The sequence below is a fragment of the Mauremys reevesii genome, linkage group 1 (genome assembly GCF_016161935.1).
Source record: "Mauremys reevesii isolate NIE-2019 linkage group 1, ASM1616193v1, whole genome shotgun sequence".
NCBI lineage: Eukaryota > Metazoa > Chordata > Testudines > Geoemydidae > Mauremys > Mauremys reevesii.
This window is the reverse complement of record NC_052623.1, coordinates 361565984-361586471: the sequence shown is the minus strand read 5'-3', so window position 1 is coordinate 361586471 and position 20488 is coordinate 361565984. Positions and strand designations below refer to the sequence as shown.

Sequence of the window (20488 nt, the reverse complement as noted above, 5' to 3'; positions counted from 1 at the left end):
CTCTCAGATTAATGTTGTTCATTATAATAAAGTACCCAGAAGTCTGCTGAGCACTTTACGGTAAACCTAGAGAGAGATCACCCCTGCCCCAAAGAGCTGATAGTCTAAATGTAAACTGGGATAAAGCAAGTAAGGGAGACTACCAGTGGGAGGAGGAGGACAGGAATTATACCAACATAATCATACTGTGATTCAGGGCTGGTCTGCGCTGAAAACATACATCAACATAGCTCTGCTCTTAGGAGTGTGAAATCCAGACCTATAATTATAGCTGACATAACTCCAAGTGTAGATGGTGTTAGGTTAATAGAAGAATTCTTCTGTCGTCTTAGCTACTGTCTTTTGGGGAGGTGGAGAACCCTTCCAATCGCTATAGTGAGTGTCTACACTGAAGTGCTACAGTGGTGCAGTGCAGCATTTTAAGTGTAGACATAACCTTAATTTAGGCACATATTGGTAGTTTTAGTTAAATATTCATTCATACTGGTTAAGGCACTAGACTGAGGTTCTGGAAATCTAAGTTCAGTTCCTGGCTCTGCTGCAGACTCCCTATGTGACCTTGGGCAAGGCACTTGATTCCTGTGTCTCAGTTCTTCATATGTAACATGGGAATAACAGATACTTCCTTTGTTCCACCATTTGTCTACCTTGCCTTTTTAGATTGAAAGCTATTTGGAGTCAATTATTGTCTTTTGCTATGTGTTTGCATCGCACTTCGTGCCACAGGGCCCTAATCTTTGTTGGGACATCTAGATACTCTTGATCTTTTTCAGTAATAAAAATGTAAGTGACCATTGTGAATATTAGTGACTCACTTGTAGGTGTCACAGAAGTACTGAGATTTCAGGAAGAATTTTATATATATTTTAAAAGTGAACTTGAAAGACTTTAAACTTGCCAAGACCTGAGTTCAGTCCCAGGTTTTTGTGTTTGTAGCACCCAAATATGTGCCCTACCATAATGTTTCTCCTGTTACAGTAGATGCCACCATGGATGCCTAATGAAGCAGTTCTCAACCTTATCCATACTGCAACCACCACTTCTGGGACTCTCCTCCAATTTAGCAGTCTGGGAAGGGCAAGGGGATTGTGACCCCGTAATGCCTGTTGTAACCTGGAGAGGAGAGAGGGAGTGGGCAGGAACTGGGGAGGAGAGCAAGTTGGGGCTTGCAGGGCTGCTGTGGCCCTCTCCCCTGGCTCCAGAGCTCCCACGTTACCTGCCGGCAGCGGGAAGAGAGGACCCCTTCTCCCGGAGCTCCTGTGCTGCCTGCCAGCAGGGAGAAGGCTAGGGGGAGTCCTCTGGCCCCAACCTCGGGGCAGCCTGCCTGCACCCCAAACTCCTCATCCCTGGCCACACCCCAGAGCCTGCACTCCCAGCCAGAATCTTCATGCCCCTCCCACATCCCAACCCTCTGCCCCTGCCCTGAGCCCCTCCCCCACACCCCAAACCCATCATCCACAGCTTCACTCTAGAGCCCTCACCCCCACACTCCACCCTCTGCCCTACCCTGGGCCACCTCTCATGCTCCGAACCTTCAGCCCCACCCCATGTGGCTCTCACATTGAAGGTTTTTTGCCAAAGTGGCCCCCACTTCAAAAATAGTGAAGCGCACTGGTCTAATGTGTCCTGTGACCAAAGTATGATGCATGTGACATTTTTTCCTATTCAAAGGCAGATGGTTGCAAGGTCTGCATATTATATAGGCTATAAGAATGATGCAGCACTGTCATTTCCCCACACTGAGAATAGGGATACTAACCAGTTCCTATTGGAGGTGTCAGTGTAAAGATCAGAGCACTGAGGAAATGTTCTCAACAACTTCAGTCACTAAATGTGTATGCTGCTATATTAGTGCTAGGTGGAAGTTTTTTTCAGGGTATATGGCTTCATTCCTGTGGGTCTCAAGCCTGGAGGTCATGAATGTGTGGATCACTGTAGCCAGCTTCTGGCAGTGCTGCAGCTGAAGCACTTGTAGTATGGACATACCCCACACTTATTTAGTCTCTCCTGTAAGTCAGGTTTTTCAGATATTGCATCATTCTTGTAGCTCATTTTTTTGTCTCACTTATACATTAGAAAGAATACCTCCCTACTTCTGCTTTGTATTCCCCTGCTTATACACCTAGGGTCTGAATTACCCCTCTTAGCCACAGCATAACAGTTATTGACTTCTTGGGTTTTACTTTGGCTTCTGCTTTATCAGCAGGGAAGAAATGTTTCGTGTTCCATGGTACTGGAGATCAGCAGGGAGATGCACTTGCTTTCCCTTGCTCTTTTGCCTCTTACCTAAAGTCGTTGTCTTTCTTTTTGTGCTGCTGTTTTGCTGCAGGCCTGAGATGCTGAGCCGCTTATCAGGGTTAGCAAACACTGTTCTGCAGGAGCTGTCGGGGGATGGAAGTGATGCACAAGTTGAGTCCTCTGCCACTGTGAGTACACTCTGTCATGCCAGAACTATCACTGTTGCTGCTCAGAGCTGGTTCAGGGTGTCTGAGGCACTAGAGTGTTGTGAATAACTATCTCCTGATTCCTGTCACCGTGCACCTCACCAAACTTGTGGCCCCCACCTTTGCCACTCCCTCTGCATTTATGGCATCTTCCGTGCTGCTGCAGTGCAGAACCATATGATCTCTTCAGCTTATTAGATCAACTTGAGAGCTGGGAAAGAAGCTAGAGTTGAAGCGAGCTAGGGGGTTTCTGGGAGGGTTTTGGAGAGCTGACTACTGAATCACATGGGGACCTGCTCTCATGTTGCACTCTGGCTGTAGGAGCAGTGGATTGCATAGGGAGCAGTGGTATCGCTGCTGTGTAAAGTCTTTCAGGTTTGCTGATGTCCTGTGTCAAGGTTCCTTCCCCACTCTGAACTCTAGGGTACAGATGTGGGGACCTGCATGAGAACCTCTAAGCTTAACTACCAGCTTAGATCTGATTTTGCTGCCACCACCCAAATTCTTTGAGTCATTTGGGAAACTCTGTCTACCTCCCGCCCAGAATATCTCCCTCCCAAGTACTATAACCCTTCCCTGGGTAGCCTTGAGAGACTTCTCCACCAAGTTCCCGGTGAACATCGATCCAAACCCTTGGATCTTAAAACAAGGAGAAATTAAACATTTCCCCCTCCTTTCCCCCCACCAATTCCTGGTGAGTCCAGATCCAACCCCCTTGGATCTTAAAACAAGGAAAAATCAATCAGGTTCTTAAAAAGAAGGCTTTTAATTAAAGAAAGAAAGGTAAAAATCATCTCTGTAAAATCAGGATGGAAAATAACTTTACAGGGTAATCAGATTCAAAGAGCCCAGAGTAACCCCCTCTAGCCTTAGGTTCAAAGTTACAGCAAACAGAGGTAAACCCTCTAGCAAAAGGCACATTTACAAGTTGAGGAAACAAAGATAAAACTAACACGCCTTGCCTGGCTGTTACTTACAAGTTTGAAATATGAGAGGCTTGTTCAGAAAGATTTGGAGAGCCTGGATTGATGTCCGGGCCCACTTAGTCCCAAGAGTGAAGAACCCCCAAAACAAAGAGCACACAAACAAAAGCCTTCTCCCCACCAAGATTTGAAAGTATCTTATCCCCTTATTGGTTCTTTGGGTCAGGTGTCAGCCAGGTTACCTGAGCTTCTTAACCTTTTACAGGTAAAAGGATTTTGGTGTCTCTGACCAGGAGGGATTTTACAGTGTTTATAGTTATGACATCCTGTTACAGCAGAGATGCTCCTTTTAATATTCTTTGAGAGTATCTGGAACTTTCCTCCTGATTTCAGCTGGTCAGATCTAGTTCATTAGACTAAATGGAAAGTTTTTGTGAGGCATTTAGCCTAGGCTGTAACATAAATACAGAATTTCAGGTCTCCCTCTGGGCACTATGCTGTGGTCTTGGAATTAGTTTTAGTGAGTTACTTTTTCAGAGTGTCTGTTTGACCTTCTCTAGGTGTCAGAGCCAGGAATGGAGAGCAGGGAGGAGATGCCCAAGGATATACTGGAGCGTCTGGCCCACACAGAGCAGCTGGCTGTCCAGCTGAAAGATTTGGTCCGAGAGAAAGATGCCCAGCTCCAGCAGAAAGAAGTTGAACTCAAGGTACCATTCCTTCCACCAAGGGTCTGGGAGTAAGGCTGAAGGTATGCCTACAGTGCAATTTGACACCTGGGTCTGGCCCATACCAGCTGACTTGGACTCACGGGGCTTGGGCTAAGGGGCTTGTTAATTGCAGTGTGGACATTTGGGCTCTGGCTGGAGCCTGGGCTCTGGGACACTCCCACATTGCAGGGTCCTAGAGCCCAGGCTTCACTGGAAGCCCAAATGTCTATACCGGCAATTAACCAGCCCCTTAGCCTGAGCCCCGTGAGCTGGAGTCAGCTGTCACAGGCCAAACGTGTGAAATTGCAATGTAGACATACCCTGAGATGCTGCTATTACTGTTTTTTTCTGTGGAGTGCAGTCTCTGGCTTCTTTGGGGTCTCCTTTCTGATGTGGAGACACTTAAGTCTGTTTGACATTCCCTAACACTGCAAGCTGGTGGCTTCAGGGCGAATTAATTTCCTTGTGGATGGTGCTATGGAACCTTGAGTACAGTCTTTGTGTCTTTTCTTCCACAGGAAGAGAGAGAGGCTGCAGATGCTAAGTTGAAGAAGCTGAAGCTGCAGGCCAAAGCCAAGCTGGCAGCTCTGAATAAACGCATTGAGGAGCTGACAGACCAGGGGTCAGTGTTGCCTGCAAAGAGCCTGCCAGAAGAGCAGCTGCATCACAGGAAGGTGGGAAAGATATGGCTTTAGGGAAAGCTCTAGCATGTACTGACAATCTGGGTGTTGGAATACACCAATGAGCTGCTAGGTTCCCTTTCCTCTCAGGGTAGGTTCCTGTGATTGTAGTATTCTTGCTTTTGGAGAGCAATTAAGTTCCTGATGTCTCCTGCTATTCATGATCCTCTTTTTAAATGGCCTCTTTTTCTCTCTGAATACCCTGCCCCTAGAGGCACAGTGCCTGCTATTAGAAACACTCCAACAGGAATATGGGCACTCTGTGGGAGCCAGAGTCTGGCCTGCTTCCTCATGGTGTGGAGGCCCTCAGAGTGGTTAGCTGTGATCTCTGCAAGCCACTTACCTGCCTGCTTCCCTTTGCATGCCTTATCTGAGCCCTATTGATATTTCTACACGAATAATCTGTTCTTTAGGCCAAAAAACTTTGCATCTTTCATCTGAGCTATAGGTTTCTATCAAATAGGAACAGAGGAGGCAGTGTTGACAGAGATGCAAGAGCAAGAACCCAGATGTCAGCTAGTAATTCGATGGTAATTTGAGAGTGCTTCCTGTTTTGAGATAACTGTACGTTGATCTAAATAGGTTCTGAGGTCATAGGCAGAGGAGTTTATTAGCCCACAATATAGCTATTGTTATTACTGAGTTAATAGTTGTTATACTTCTGTGATCACCGTCTTGTCACTGATCCAGGTCGCCTACACTGTGAAAGCATTCTCTGTCCCACCCTCTGTCCCCCCGGTACCGACACTGGTCTCCACGCCACCAGTACCAGTCCCCTCTTACTAGACACCAGTCCTCGTGGTCTTGAAGCAGACCCAAGCATCCACGACCCCTCCGTGGTCTCCAGAAGGCACTTCCTCTGGTACTGAGGGAAGGTTTAACCCCTCACCTAGAACCCAATGGCACAACTTGCATACTGGGCTGCATTAGTAGTAGCATTGCCAGCAGATTGATGTCCGAGCCTCCATACACTGTTTTTCACAAGGACAGGGTCCAACTCAGGCCACACCCAGCGTTCCTCCCTAAGGTGGTCTCCCAATTCCACAGGGGTCAGGACATTTTTCTCCCTGTGTTCTATTCCTAAACCACATTGCTCCCTGCTGGAGGATAGTCTGCATTCCCTGGACATTAACATTTTATATCGAAAGAACCAGACCATTCGGGAAATCAGTCCAACTTTTCGTTGTTGTGGCCGACAGGATGAAAGGGCTACCTGTCTCGTCACAGCGTATCTCCTCCTGGATCACGGCCTGCATCCGTGAATGCTACAATCAAGCTAAGGTGCCTGCCCCGCCGATCACAGCCCACTCCACAAGGGCACAGGCCTCTTCTGCGGCATTCCTGGTTCAAGTCCCGACACAGGAAATATGCTGAGCTGCCACATGGTCTTCAATCCATACTTTCACGTCGCATTACGTCATCACGCATCAGGCTACAGACGATGCAGCCTTCGGCCGTGCAGTGCTCCAATCTGCAGTAAACTCCGACGCCACTGCCTAAATTCAGGCTTGAGTCACCTGCTTGGAATGGACATGAACAATCACTCGAAGAAAAAATGGTTACCTTCTCATAACTGTTGTTCTTCAAGATGTGGTGTTCATGTCCATTCCAAAACTCACCCTCCTGCCCCACTGTCAGAGTGCCAGCAAGAAGGAACAGAGGGGGTGGAGAGTTGGCAGGACCCTATATAGGGTGTCATGGTGGCACCACTCTAGGGGGCACCTGGGCCGACCCTATGGACGCTGCTAAGGGAAAATCTTCTGGCTGGCATGCAAGCGGCGTGCACACCTGCTTGGAATGGACATGAACAACACATCTTGAACAACAGTTACGAGAAGGTGAGTAACCATTTTTTTAGCATGGTTTCACTGGCCTCCATCATCCCCTCCCTGGATCTTGGAGACTGGGATGCTTATTTCCACATTTCCATATTCCCGGGTCACAAGTGTTTGCCCACCATGAAGCAGAGGAAACGCCATTCCCAGTTCATGGCGCTGCCCTTTAGCCTGTCTTCGGCTCCAAGGTGTTCACAAAATGCATGGCGCCAGCGGCCACTTACCTGAGACGTCGAGGGATCCAGATTTTTCCCATATCTCGACGATTGGCTCATCAAAGGCAGGTCTCGGGAGCAGGTGCAAAGGAGCCTTGATCTGGTGAGTTCTACCTGCCACGATCTGGGCCTGTTAATAAACAAAGTCACGTTAACGCCAGTCCAGAGGGATGCCCCGGGGTGTGCTCACCTCTTCAGCTTCAGCCAGCTGCTTACACAGACGTTATTGTTCGTCTACCACTGCCTCCCATTCCCTGGCCATGTCCTTGGCATTCACCTCTGCTTCGCGGCAGGCCTGCTCTTCAGCCTCCAGCTGCACACAGAGGCCAGAGTCTCCCGACACCTCTTCCTTGAGGGTCTGGGTCCATGTTGAGGCCTGCTCTGTGACAGTCTGAGTCCCGGCCTCTTGCTGGGCCCACTCTGTCCCAGTGTCCTTCCATCTGTCTGGGATGGCTCCTAGGCAGGTCTACTGCCATCACTGCAGCATCCCTCCTGCTTGCCTTCGACCCTTCTTGGTCCTCCAGCCCCTTCTTCCTCAGCCACCCTCCCATGAGGGGGTCGTGAGCAGCCCCTTCTTTATATGGCCCTGCACACGGCAGCCAAAACAGACTCTCTGCCCCTTTGCTGCCTTGAGCCGCTCAGAGTCTGTCCCAGGTCCCCCCTTCTTGCTGGGGCTCACCTGCCTGGGCATTCCCCCTGCAGGTGTCCTTTTCGTCCACAGGCCCAACATGTCTGTCGCCCCCTGGTTCTCCTTACCAGGCGGGCTGTCTTAGGGACTTGCCCCTTTCTCTGCCCTGGGTGAGGTGCCCTGCCCCATCTCAGTAGGGATAATCCCTTTTTAAATGTTCACACCACCTGCAGGCATAGCAAGCCTTGCGCTCCGCCACAGGCCTCCTGGCCCTGGCACGCGGCTTCTCACACTGTTCTCCACGGCTCCTCCGAAACTCCCTTCTGAGGAGCTTTATCAGGGCCCATTGTTCCTCTGCCAGCCTCTCCAACTGTTCCTGCAGGGCCCACTGCACCTCACAATGCCTCTAGTGAGTCTCTCCAACCTCATGCACAAGCCTCTCGTGCTGTCAGACTGCCCCTTTCCTCTGGGGACCTGACCCTGGAATGGCGCAGGAACCCTCAGCAAAGAACCCCTCCGTGTAACCAGGATCCATCGTCCCTATCTCTAGTTCTCTCCAGGCAATTATTCCCAGTCCTTCTCCTTCCCCCTATATCCGAGGTGACCGATTATACCTGCATTCTCCACCATATGCAGCATGGCAGAGCACTCGCCGGCTCAGAGCCTCCTGCTGGTTGGTCTGGGAATTAGCCCTTCCAGCTTTGGAGCGCCTCCTGCAGGCCATTGTCTCCCTTGCTGCTGCCTGCTTCTTCCTTTCTTCAGGTACCACTCTTTAGTTCAGGCCCCACGTCCCTCCCGGCCCACGGTGCCCCTTCTCTGGGGTACTGCACCGCAGCAGTGCCCCACACTAAGGGATCCTTCTCTCTCTGGGGAACCCTAATTCCCCAAAGCTCACCTTGCCTCAGTGACCAACTGCCAGTCTTCATCTATTCCCTTTTCTCAGGGGCAAACTGTAGTCTGAAATGGCTGCTCATCATTGGCAAGGAGGCTTGGACCTGCTGCCTTTTCCTGGCCTGGCTGCACTACTGCAGCCTCCGTACCACCACAGGCCCTTTTAGCCCAGCCTCAGCCTGGGGACTCGCCTGGCCAGAGCTCCCTAGCTCTGCCAGTCCTTCCCCAGCACTACTCTATTTGAGAGACCCTTCTCTAGCCAGCAGCCAGGGCCTTCCTACTCCACCACTGGAGTGAGACTCCCCTTGCCTAGCTCCCAGCCCTTTTATCAGGGCCAGCTGGACCCTAATTGGCCACACCTGTGGCTGCCTTCCCAATCAGCCTCCCTTGGCTGCTTTCAGCCCCAGCCATCTCTAAAAGGGCCGGCTTTTACCCCTTTCCGAGCCGGAGTGGGGTGACCACCCTGCTACACTGGTCTGGACTTTATTTTATTTACACATTATAAATGTGATCAAGTGCTGATCATTTGTACCTAAGCTACCATTAATTTTTAGTTCTGTGGAAGATGGGTGATATTCCAGAGGACTGGAAAAGGGCAAATATACTGCTAATCTATAAAGAGGGGAATAACTCAGACATAGGCTAGGGGTTTTGTTATAGAAGTGGATGGGTGAGATTCTGTGGCCTGCGTTGTGCAGGAGGTCGGACTAGATGATCATAATGGTCCCTTCTGACCTTAAAGTCTGTGAGTCTATGAGAACAACCCAGGGAATTACAGACCAGTCAGCTTAACTTCAGTACCAAGAAAGATAATGGAGCAAATAATTAAGCAATCAGTTTGCAGACACTATCACCTTATTAGCTTCTGGGTAACAGCATGGATTTGTCAAGAACAAATAAATCAAAGCAACCTAGTAGCTTTCTTTGACACAGGGTAGCAAGCCTGGTGGAAGTGGCAGATGTGGTATATTTTGACTTTAGTAAGGCTTTTGATACTATCTCACATGACCTTCTCATACACAAACTAGGGAAATACAACCTAGATGGAGCTACTATATGGTGGGTGCATAATTGTTTGGAAAACTGTTCCTAGCAGGGATTAAATTCAGCTGGAACCCACCAGAGGAGAGTTCCGGTAAATATTTTTAAACCCGCAGGAGTCCTGGCGCCTCCCGCTGTTACCTGGGGTTCTTTCAACCCAAAGCTCTTGGTAACTTTTACTCTGTGCGAGCTGGTGTCAGGAAATAAATCAGGGGAGACACGGCCATCCAACCAATAGATGGCTGGCACAAACAGGACAACACAAGAGTGCTTTCACTTAAAGCTAAACTTTACTTAGTCTTAAGCACTTACAAACATCCGCAACAGGTTAGTAAAACACCCCCAACCCTTGATAATTACCAAAGCTGAGTGTGGCTCTCGAGTGACACAGCAGCAGGCTCCCAGTGGCCAAATCTTCCATCTGCTGGTGGGGACCGCAAGATGTATCCAGAGGGAGAGTCCAAATGAGTCCCAAAAGAGTCCAACTACCTCAAACTTTTCCCCCTTTTCTGTACATTAGTAATAGAATGACATGGCACTTAAAGACAACTTGTTAAGTAAGCAGTTTCAATGGTCAAGCTAGAAGTTCCTTCTGATTATTGATTAACCAGGTGTGGGTTTTTCCAGAGTTTGCAGCCTTGAGGCCCCAATACACATTCCTGGGGCACACATGCATTTTAGAAGAGCAGGATATCAGCAACGTCAACACAGTTCTTATCAGGTAGGACGTGGGGTCAAGCTGGCCTTTCAGTGACACCCCAAACCCTCTCCCCTCCTGCCTTGGTCAAGCTGAGACTGCTGATATGCGATAAGCCATAGTGGTTTCAGGTACTTTACTGGTTTGCCAAAATCTCCCCGTACACTGCGAGGCTGAAGCCAAGAGCCCCGAGTGGTATGGGGGGTCTCTGGGAAATAATCCTTGAGAATTTAAACCCTGGTTCCCAGAGAGTAGTTATCAGTGGTCCACAGACAACCTGGAAGAGGATATCAAGGTAGTCCCACAGGGATCATTTCTGGATCCGGGTCTATTCAATATCTTAATGATTTAGATAAAAGCACAGAGCTGGGGAGGGGTTGCAAGTGCTTTGGAGGATAGGATTAAAACTCAAAATGATCTGGACAAACTGGTGAAATGGTCTGAAGTAAATAGGATGAAATTCAATAAGGACAAATGCAAAGTACTCCACTTAGGAAGGAACAATCAGTTGCACACATACAAAATGGGAAATGACTGCCTAGGAAGGAGTACTGCAGAAAGGGATCTGAGGATCATATTGGATCGCATGCTAAAAATGAGTCAACAGTGTAACACTGTTGCCAAAAAAAAAAAAAGCAAACGTCATTGTGGGCTGTATTAGCAGGAGCATTGTAAGCAAGACATGAGAAGTAATTCTTCCGCTCTACTCTGCACTGATTAGGCCTCAACTGGAGTATTGTGTCAAGTTCTGGGTGCCACGTTTCAGGAAAGATGTAGACAAATTGGAAAAAGTCCAAAGAAGAGCAACAAAAATTATTAAAGGCATCTAGAAAACATGCCTATGAGGAAAGATTGAAAAAAGTGGGTTTGTTTAGACTGAAAAAGAGAAGACTGAGGGTGGACATAACAGTTTTCAAGTACAGAAAAGTTGTTACAAGGAGGGGGGAGAGAAATTGTTCTCCTTAACCTTGAGTATAGGACAAGAAGCAATGGGCTTAAATTGCAACAAGGGCAGTTTAGTTTGGACATTAGGAAAAACTTCCTCACTGTCAGGGTAGTTAAGCACTAGATAATACTTAGTCCTGTCTTGAGGCCAGGACTAGAAGATCTCTTGAAGTCCCTTGCCTTCCTCTGATTCTGTGACACAAATCTAGGGTGGGTTGCCAATACTTTGGAGGATAGAGCTAAAATTCAGAGTGATCTTAATAAATTGGAGAACTGGGCTATAGAAAACAAAATGTAATTCAACAAAGACCAATGTAAGGTATTACACTTAGAGAAGAAAACATCAAATGCACAAATACAGAATGGGGGATAACTGGATTGGGAGCAGCACTGTTGGGAAGGGTCTGGGACTTGTGGTAGTTCACAACCTCAACATGAGTCAACAGTGTGATGCTGTTACAAGAAAAGCAAATGCAATTTTAGGTTTCATTAACCGAGGCATAGCATGCAAATCATGCGAGGTGATACTACTGCTCTGCTTGGCGTTGGGTAAGCCTCAGCTGGCGTACTGTGTCCACTTTTGGTCATCAATGTATAGAAAGGATAAGAACATAAGAACGGCCGTACCGGGTCAGACCAAAGGTCCATCTAGCCCAGTATCTGTCTACCGACAGTGGCCAATGCCAGGTGCCCCAGAGGGAGTGAACCTAACAGGCAATGATCAAGTGATCTCTCTCCTGCCGTCCATCTCCATCCTCTGACGAACAGAGGCTAGGGACACCATTCTTACCCATCCTAGCTAATAGCCATTTATGGACTTAGCCACCATGAATTTATCCAGTCCCCTTTTAAACATTGTTATAGTCCTAGCCTTCACAACCTCCTCAGGTAAGGAGTTCCACAAGTTGACTGTGCGCTGCGTGAAGAAGAACTTCCTTTTATTTGTTTTAAACCTGCTGCCTATTAATTTCATTTGGTGACCCCTAGTTCTTGTATTATGGGAATAAGTAAATAACTTTTCCTTATCCACTTTCTCAACATCACTCATGATTTTATATACCTCTATCATGTTCCCCCTTAGTCTTCTCTTTTCCAAGCTGAAGAGTCCTAGCCTCTTTAATCTTTCCTCGTATGGGACCCTCTCTAACCCCCAAATCACTTTAGTTGCCCTTTTCTGAACCGTTTCTAGTGCTAGAATATCTTTTTTGAGGTGAGGAGACCACATCTGTACACAGTATTCGAGATGTAGGCGTACCATGGATTTATATAAGGGCAATAATATATTCTCAGTCCTATTCTCTATCCCCTTTTTAATGATTCCTAACATCCTGTTTGCTTTTTTGATCGCCTCTGCACACTGCGTGGACATCTTCAGAGAACTATCCACGATGACGCCAAGATCTTTTTCCTGACTCGTTGTAGCTAAATTAGCCCCCATCATGTTGTATGTATAGTTAGGGTTATCTTTTCCAATGTGCATTACTTGAAATTTAATGTGGATAAATGTAATTTGCCATTTTGTTGCCCAATCACTTAGTTTTGTGAGATCTTTTTGACGTTCTTCACAATCTGCTTTGGTCTTAACTATCTTGAGTAGTTTAGTATCATCTGCAAACTTGGCCACCTCACTGTTTACCCCTTTCTCCAGATCATTTATGAATAAATTGAATAGGATTGGTCCTAGGACTGACCCTTGGGGAACACCACTAGTTACCCCTCTCCATTCTGAGAATTTACCATTAATTCCTACCCTTTGTTCCCTGTCCTTTAACCAGTTCTCAATCCATGAAAGGACCTTCCCTTTTATCCCATGACAGCTTAATTTACGTAAGAGCCTTTGGTGAGGGACCTTGTCAAAGGCTTTCTGGAAATCTAAGTACACTACGTCCACCGGATCCCCCTTGTCCACATGTTTGTTTGACCCCTTCAAAGAACTCTAATAGATTAGTAAGACACAATTTCCCTTTACAGAAACCATGTTGACTATTGCTCAACAGTTTGTTTTTCTATGTGTCTGACAATTTTATTCTTTACTATTGTTTCGACTAATGTGCCCGGTACCGACGTTAGACTTACCGGTCTGTAATTGTCGGGATCACCTCTAGAGCCCTTTTTAAATATTGGCGTTACATTAGCTAACTTCCAGTCATTGGGTACTGAAGCCGATTTAAAGGACAGGTTACAAACCTTAGTTAATAGTTCTGCAACTTCACATTTGAGTTCTTTCAGAACTCTTGGGTGAATGCCATCTGGTCCCGGTGACTTGTTAATGTTGAGTTTATCAATTAATTCCAAAACCTCCTCTAGTGACACTTCAATCTGTGACAGTTCCTCAGATTTGTCACCTACAAAAGCCAGCTCAGGTTTGGGAATCTCCCTAACATCCTCAGCCGTGAAGACTGAAGCAAAGAATCCATTTAGTTTCTCCACAATGACTTTATCGTTTTTAAGTGCTCCATTTGTATTTTGATCGTCAAGGGGCCCCACTGGTTGTTTAGCAGGCTTCCTGCTTCTGATGTACTTAGAAAACATTTTGTTATTACCTGTAGAGAAACTGGAGAGGATCCAGAGGCGAGTAACAAAGATGATCAAAGGGATGGAGTGCAAGCCATATGAGCAAAGGCTGATGGAACTGGGTATATTTTGTCTGGAAAAGAGGAGATTAAAGGGGGGACATAGCAGTCTTCAAATACTTGAAAGGCTGCCATAAAAAGATGGAGAAAAGTTGTTCTCTCATGCCACAGAGGGCATGACAAGAGGCTGTTGGTTCAAACTAGAGCATAGCAGATTTAGATTAAATCTCAGGAAAAACTTTCTAACTGTAAGAGCAGTAGGACAATGGAACAGACTGCCTATGGAGTTTGTGGAAGCTCCTTCACTGGAGGTTTTCAAAAGGAGGTTGGGTAGCCATCTGTCTTGGATGGTTTAGTCACAACAAATCCTGAATCTTGGCAGGGGGTTATACTAGATGACTCTTGCTGTCCCTTCTAACCCCATGATTCTAATAACAGTACAGCATGCTCCACTCTGGTTGAGACTGTCTAATACAGAGGTTGGCAACCTTTCAGAAGTGGTGTGCCGAGTCTTCATTTATTCCCTCTAATTTAAGGTTTCGTGTCCCAGTAATACATTTTAATGTTTTTAGAAGGTGTCTTTCTATAAGTCTATAACATATAACTAAACTATTGTTGTATGTAAGAAGCTTCATTTAAAATGCAGAGCCCCCCGGACTGGTGGCCAGGACCCGGGCAGTGTGAGTGCCACTGAAAATCAGCTTGCGTGCCACCTTCGGCATGTGTGCCATAGATTGCCTATCCTTGGTCTAATATAATTAACTAATATCTACTTTTCTGATTTCTCCTCTCCACTTGCAGCTTCAGAATAATCAGAGGACCAATGAAGAGCAGAAAGAGGAGGCTGAAGCACTCAAACAGAAACTCCAGGAGCAGGAGGAGACTGTCAGGAACCTGATGGAGCAGCTGGCTGCAACTAGAGAGAGCCTGACAGATACTCAGGCCAAGCAAGCAGCCCAGGTATGGAGATGGATTTCTAGCCATTGATATATTTACTGTCCGCTGGTAACAATCAGTGACTTCATAGTGAAAGGTGAGTAAGAAATGGCAAAGTAAGAAGACTATTGTCCCAACTAGGGGAGTGAGCACTGTGATGTTATGTTAGGTTGTTTTATATAGTGCCTTTTAATACCAATCTTTACAATATTAGCTAGACTTGCAGGCTTTTGATTTTGATGGCTATAATGATGGATTGTGACATTCAACACAAGTCCAACAACAGAAACTGTATGTTTCTGTAATTGCATGGAAATTGTAGCTTTTTAGACTCTGGGTATATGTAAAATGTAATCTGCACTTTTTACACTTCCTGAGTCTGAAATGTTATCAGTAAATATGTAAGCATATGTGAAATCATCTCTTTGAGTTGGCATGGCTATCACAGAGGCTTGTACTACTCAGGACATCTTGGCTTCTAGTTCAGATCTATTCTCACATGTAACACATGCCACAAAAAGTAGGATGAAAAACTCCTGATGGTCTGTGTGCCTGACACCCTCAGAATGGGCCTCAGTCCTTTGTACTGTCTTTGGAATTTCTACCTTGTTTCTCAGTTAGCCAAGTGACATTTCTCATGCTATGTACTATGGCTTACAGCTGAGCTCCCTGCAGGAGGTGATTCGTGAGAAGGATGCTCTCCTAGAAGAGCAGGTTCACCAACACCATGCTGAATTACACCTGGCAGTGGCCCAATCAGATCGGGAAGCTGAGATGCAGCAGGTGTGTTTGATGGGTTTGACAGTCACCTGCTTTTTGTAGAACCTGAGAAGGGAAAATTGCATGAGTTCAGTGGGATTTGCGACTCAGGGATGTGTGCAGGCAAACAAAGGAACTCGGTGGGAGTTGAGAGGAAGGTGGTTCGGTGATTAGGATGCTATCCTGAGACTTGGGAAATCTGGATTCAGTTCCCTGCTCTATCACAGACTTCCTGTGTTACTATGGGGTAAATCACTAGTGTCTCTGTGCCTCAGTGCCGGGTCTGTAGAAATGGGAATAATAGTATTTCCCTACCTCACAGGGGTGTTGGCAGGATAAATACACTGACAAGTATGAATGCTCAGATACTAAATGGGAGCTATATAAGTACCTAAGGTACACAGAGTTGGGATATGGCAGGGATGGGATCCTCCTGTGTAAGTAGCCCTCCTGTGCTTTGGGCTGCTACTGTCCTCTCAGCTTCTAATGTAGATGATGCAGCATTTTGTGTATCTCACATAGAACCTGAGGACACTGCAGAGAAAGCTGGAGGAACAGGAAGCGGCTCTCCTAGGACGAACTCAGGTGGTGGAACTGCTGCAGCGGGAGCTGCATGGTGCAGAAGAACAGAACAAGGTACCTCCTCATGCTTTCAATGTACTATAGCCGTGCTCTATTCTCTTGTGTTCCTTTACTGTTAACAGGTGCAACTGTCTCGTCAAAAGCCTAGCGCCTGACATAGCTCCCTACTACAGGGGCCATGTCTCTAGCATGAGAGAAGCTGAGAATTCCTTGAGCTCAAAGTTCAAAACTGCCAGCTCCCGAAGAGAGTGCATTTTTGTTTTGGGCACTGTATTGGGGGTGTGGTGACCCTTAGTGTCTTAATTAGCAATCTTTTCTGACCAGAATTGATGGCGCAGCTCTGTGACTGAGTTGTTGAGTCTTGTTACCTTCAGGTATGGGGCCACCTGACTCATTTTTATGCTTGCTGTAGAATCCTCAGAATGTCTAGTTCCAGGCAAAAACATCCTTTTTTCTAACATTGTCTCCTCCAGTGTCACCAGCTGACTGGGGCTTTGAACTTGGAGGTCCCAATATTTTGAGCAACACCAATTCTTGATATGAATGCACTGCAGCTTTTGGGGAATATGTAATATTACCACCTCCATGGGGTTTTTTTAAACAGTTTTTAGGAACTGTGCAGGATTTGGCCACTTCCAGATTCCCCTGCCAGCCGTGGGAGGCTTATAGGAACTCCAGTAGCAGGTAGGATCTGACCTTTATTCATCTTAAGAGTTTTAGGGGACTAGAAAGAGACTGGCTCATAGGTGAGCTGCCTCAGACTCAAGCATGTAAGTGCTTACCTGACTCAGAGCTGAGACAGTTTCTTTCTACTTTCTTAAAGATTTAAGAAAGTGAATAGGGTTATTGCCTATTTTAATGGCTCTTGCAGTATGTGAAACGTGTTTGACTAGTATAGGATTTGCAGTCTGTGTGCCTTTATTATGTAATTTAGGGGACAAAGTTAAAGGAACGCAAAAAGAAAAAATTGCTTTTTGTGCCACTGTGCTTCTCTTTTAAAGAGGCCTGAAAGGGTTGGTTTTGCATAGTTTTTACATTAGAAATCCAGTTCTCCTCTATCATGTTTTTTCCTGAAGCACTGGTAGGATAATGATATTTCAGGCAAGGGAAACTTCATGGAGAGAGAAAGTGATTTTGTTTGCTTCCACCAGTTCAGTCCCCTTCCTCCCATTCATGCAAGTCATCCTAGGCTTAAGGGAGGTGTGTGGAAGGTTCTTGCTCCTGCTGGGGCAGAGTTGTTCACAGAACTGTGGGGGCTGAGCTCTCTGAATAGTACATTGGCCCTACTGTCTGAGAGTAGGTTATACCTCCCAATGTTTCCTCACTGACAAATCCGTACCTATGCAATGCCTACTTCTCACGCCAAAGGAGCTGGCATTTGTGATACAAAGATCATTGCAGTGCCAGTCATGCTAGTCTGGTGCTTGGGAGTCAAGGCAAGCAAGAATCACTCCTGCTACCCCGAATGCCTTAGAACTTTGATTTTTGAGTTGTTTCCACCTGGCTTTTTGCTAGGGCTGGGAATTGGTTGCACTTATTTCTTCAGAGAACAGCAATTCTAAGCAAGCAGTTATCTAGCCTTTCTGTCTAAGCAGAGGTTATGTTCTCTGTGCTGGAGTGTCCTAGAAGGAGAATGTGTTGGATATTAATTCCAGCTTACAATTTCTCTCTTTCTTCACTCTAGTTCAGAGTTCTGATGTGTCTCAGCAGAGTTTTGATATTCCCGTAGGAGTCAAAAGACAGTGTTTCTTCCTGTGGAGGTTTAGAATCCCCATCATGTGTTGTTCCTTTCCTCTCATGTCTTGTCACTTGGCTAGTTGAAATTGCCTCTTGTTTAAGTTGTGTACTTAGCATGGACCCATTTTTGCCCAGTGCCTTAGGGTCTAAAACAGGAATCAATTTGTTTTCCCTTCTGGTTGAGTCCCTCCCCTTCCCATCTCCTTTTCCAGACTCTCTTGGACCAGTGTCAGAGGATGGAGGCAGAGCTGAGCTCCTTAAAGAAAATGTTGGATGCAGAGAGAGAGGAGTCTCAAAGCCTTGTGGAGAAGATGGAGCTGGAATTGGCTGAGAAGAAGCTGTCCTTCCATCAGTTACAGGAGGAGGTGCAGTATCTCTCAGAGCAGCTGGAGCAGGCAGGAAGAACTCGGGCTGAACTGGAATCTGAATGTAGAGCTCAAGACCAGAAACACAAGCTGGAGGTAGAAGAGCAAAAGCTGCATATTGCTTACCTCCAGATGGCTGAGCAAGAGCTGCGAACTAGCCACGATGCCCTCATAGCCCAGAATGATCAGCTGCTGCGGGATATTGATCAGCTGCTGGTGCAGTCTACTGAAAACTCTGCTACCATACAACACCTGCAAGGTCAGCAAGTATAGCAATTGGATCGAGTCAGCACCTTAGGAGCCTCTCTGTGGTTCTGATTTGTGTGCTTTTTTTAATGGCAATTCTCTAGCAAGGGGCAGGTAATACCTTATATGACAAGAGGAAGAATAAACCTTTCCTGGCTCCCAGGCTAATGGGAATCCTTAATCTTGTTTCAGCCTTTCAGAGCTGTAGTTACTTTCAAATTTTAGTGATGTTTGCATATTAATTTTATAAAAATGATTTAAAGGATATCCTTAACTTAGCATCAGAGGGGTAGCCGTGTTAGTCTGGATCTGTAAAAAGCAACAAAGAGTCCTGTGGCACTTTATAGACTAACAGATGTATTGGAGCATAAGCTTTCGTGGGTGAATATCCACTTCCTCAGACTTAGGAATCCCTCTTCTCTCTGAAAGTATTTAACGGACTATTGTTGCAGCTGGCACTTAATTAAGGTGATTTATAACAGAGATCAGAGAATGTTTTTATTTTGTGTAGTCAGTTTTATTGTTTTCCTGGAACAGTCAGTTATTCTTTTTGGAAATATGGGAAAATTTAATGCTAAAACAAAAAAAATTGACAATGGGACTGAGGGAGATGTACTTGAAACTACTTTTAACTCATTGTTTAAATTGATTAGATTTCACATTGGTGGCATCCCAAGAAAAACCTGGTTTACGGTGAGAGACTAGAGAAGCTCAATCTATTTAGTTTATCCGAGAAAAAGTTAAGGGATGACATGAGCATGGTACCTACATTAGGAGAAGATTTCTGATAGTAGAGGGCTTTTTCATCTAGTAGACAAGGGCAGAACAAGATCCCATGGCTGTAAATTGAAATTAGACAAATTCAGACTAGAAATGAAGTATGTATTTTAACAGTGAGGGTAATGAACTGCTGGTACAACTTACCTAGGCATGTGCTAGATTGCCCATCACTTGAAATAATTTTAAATCAAGATTAAATATATATTTCTAAAAGATATCTACTTTAGCCCAACTGACGATTATGGGCTTGATGCAGGAATTGCTTGATTGGAAAAAAAAATGGTTTTGCTATGCAGGAGATCAGACAAGATGATCATAATTTTCCCTTCTGGCCATGGCAAAGAGTGAGCATGGGTGAAACGTCTAGCTAGATAGTACAGACTTATACTTGTAGCCACTCTGCAATCTTCCTTGACAATGTGTCTAAATCCTCTAAAGAGGAATGTTCCATCTCCTCGTCTGTTCAGTCCCGTGCTTCTCTATTGGGAGGGCATTCCCTGATCCTTTGGTTGGCAAACGATTGTGGTATTTTCTGTGATGTTCTCTCATATCCACTAAGAACTGGAACTAGATTCATTTATTTAATATAGAACTGTCAGGTGATATGGACTTACTGCAGCTACCGCTTGGGGCCAGAATAGAAGCAGTGACTGAGTGGTGAAAGGTTCCATATGCCAGTGTACATACATCTAAAGTAGATCTACTCACACACAAGCAGAGATGTGTATACTTATGTTTAACTTTTTCTTTTAGATGAGCTCACACAAAAATCTGAGGAGTTCGTCCATTGCCAGACTGAGCTAAAATTGTTAAAATCTGAACTAGTGATGCAGGTCTCTCAATCAGAGGAGCAGGTACAATCTCTAAAGGTAATTGTATCCTAAGAATAAAAAAGATAGTGCAGAATATGGAAATACCTTCTCTTGATCAAATTGGCTGAGAAGGTTAATACAGGGTCTCTTTGCAAACTTCTCCAGTCTGAGCAGATGTTTTATGAAACTGCCTGCAAAAGGAGTAAACTAGTATGGGTCAGTCAGGGGAATTTAGAAGTTACTAATGGATTTGTTGAAAGTGTAACTGAAAGAACGAGGGCTAATACCTGTGGGAAAACTGTTGGTAACTTTCTATCTTTCTGCTCTCCAGACAGTCTCTGAGCAGAATGAAATACCTCTTCAGAAAAATGTGGTGGAGCAGGAGGATGAGAAGAGGACTTTACTCCTACCCACTGCGGCCTTGGAGGGGGCGAGGGCTGAAAATGGTATAATTACACTTCCTTCTGCCTATTTTTAGCTAATAAAAACACCCATGATTACTGGATTAATCAGCGCTCTCTTCTGAGGATTTCAGAACTGCTCTCTAATTCTTTCCAGAAACTATAATTGGAATTTAATTCTGAGGGCAAGAGAAACAATTTAAATTTCAGTCTGTGAGCAAAGAGTAAAAAAGATTCCCAAACTAGTGGGCCAATCTGCTGGAATGATTAAATCACAGTTTTTCTCTTTGT

The 20488-nt window shown here is 45.7% G+C and overlaps 1 protein-coding gene across 6 annotated transcripts in view; it reads left to right on the top strand.

Moving 5' to 3' along the window:
- Positions 1 to 20488, top strand: part of GOLGB1 (golgin B1) — a 113771-nt gene that overhangs the window by 11972 nt on the left and 81311 nt on the right. For 3 of the 6 annotated variants that reach the window (XM_039520397.1, XM_039520398.1, XM_039520399.1), the window contains exons 2-10: positions 2330 to 2426; positions 3928 to 4074; positions 4593 to 4748; positions 14381 to 14539; positions 15176 to 15298; positions 15797 to 15910; positions 17806 to 18217; positions 19738 to 19853; positions 20128 to 20242. In XM_039520397.1, coding sequence (XP_039376331.1) covers positions 2337 to 2426; positions 3928 to 4074; positions 4593 to 4748; positions 14381 to 14539; positions 15176 to 15298; positions 15797 to 15910; positions 17806 to 18217; positions 19738 to 19853; positions 20128 to 20242 — 1432 coding nt within the window. In that variant the 5' untranslated portion in view covers positions 2330 to 2336. Of the gene's footprint in view, positions 1 to 668; positions 784 to 2329; positions 2427 to 3927; positions 4075 to 4592; positions 4749 to 14380; positions 14540 to 15175; positions 15299 to 15796; positions 15911 to 17805; positions 18218 to 19737; positions 19854 to 20127; positions 20243 to 20488 lie in introns of those variants that run through there. The other 3 variants (XM_039520400.1, XM_039520396.1, XM_039520401.1) reach the window with 3 other exon arrangements.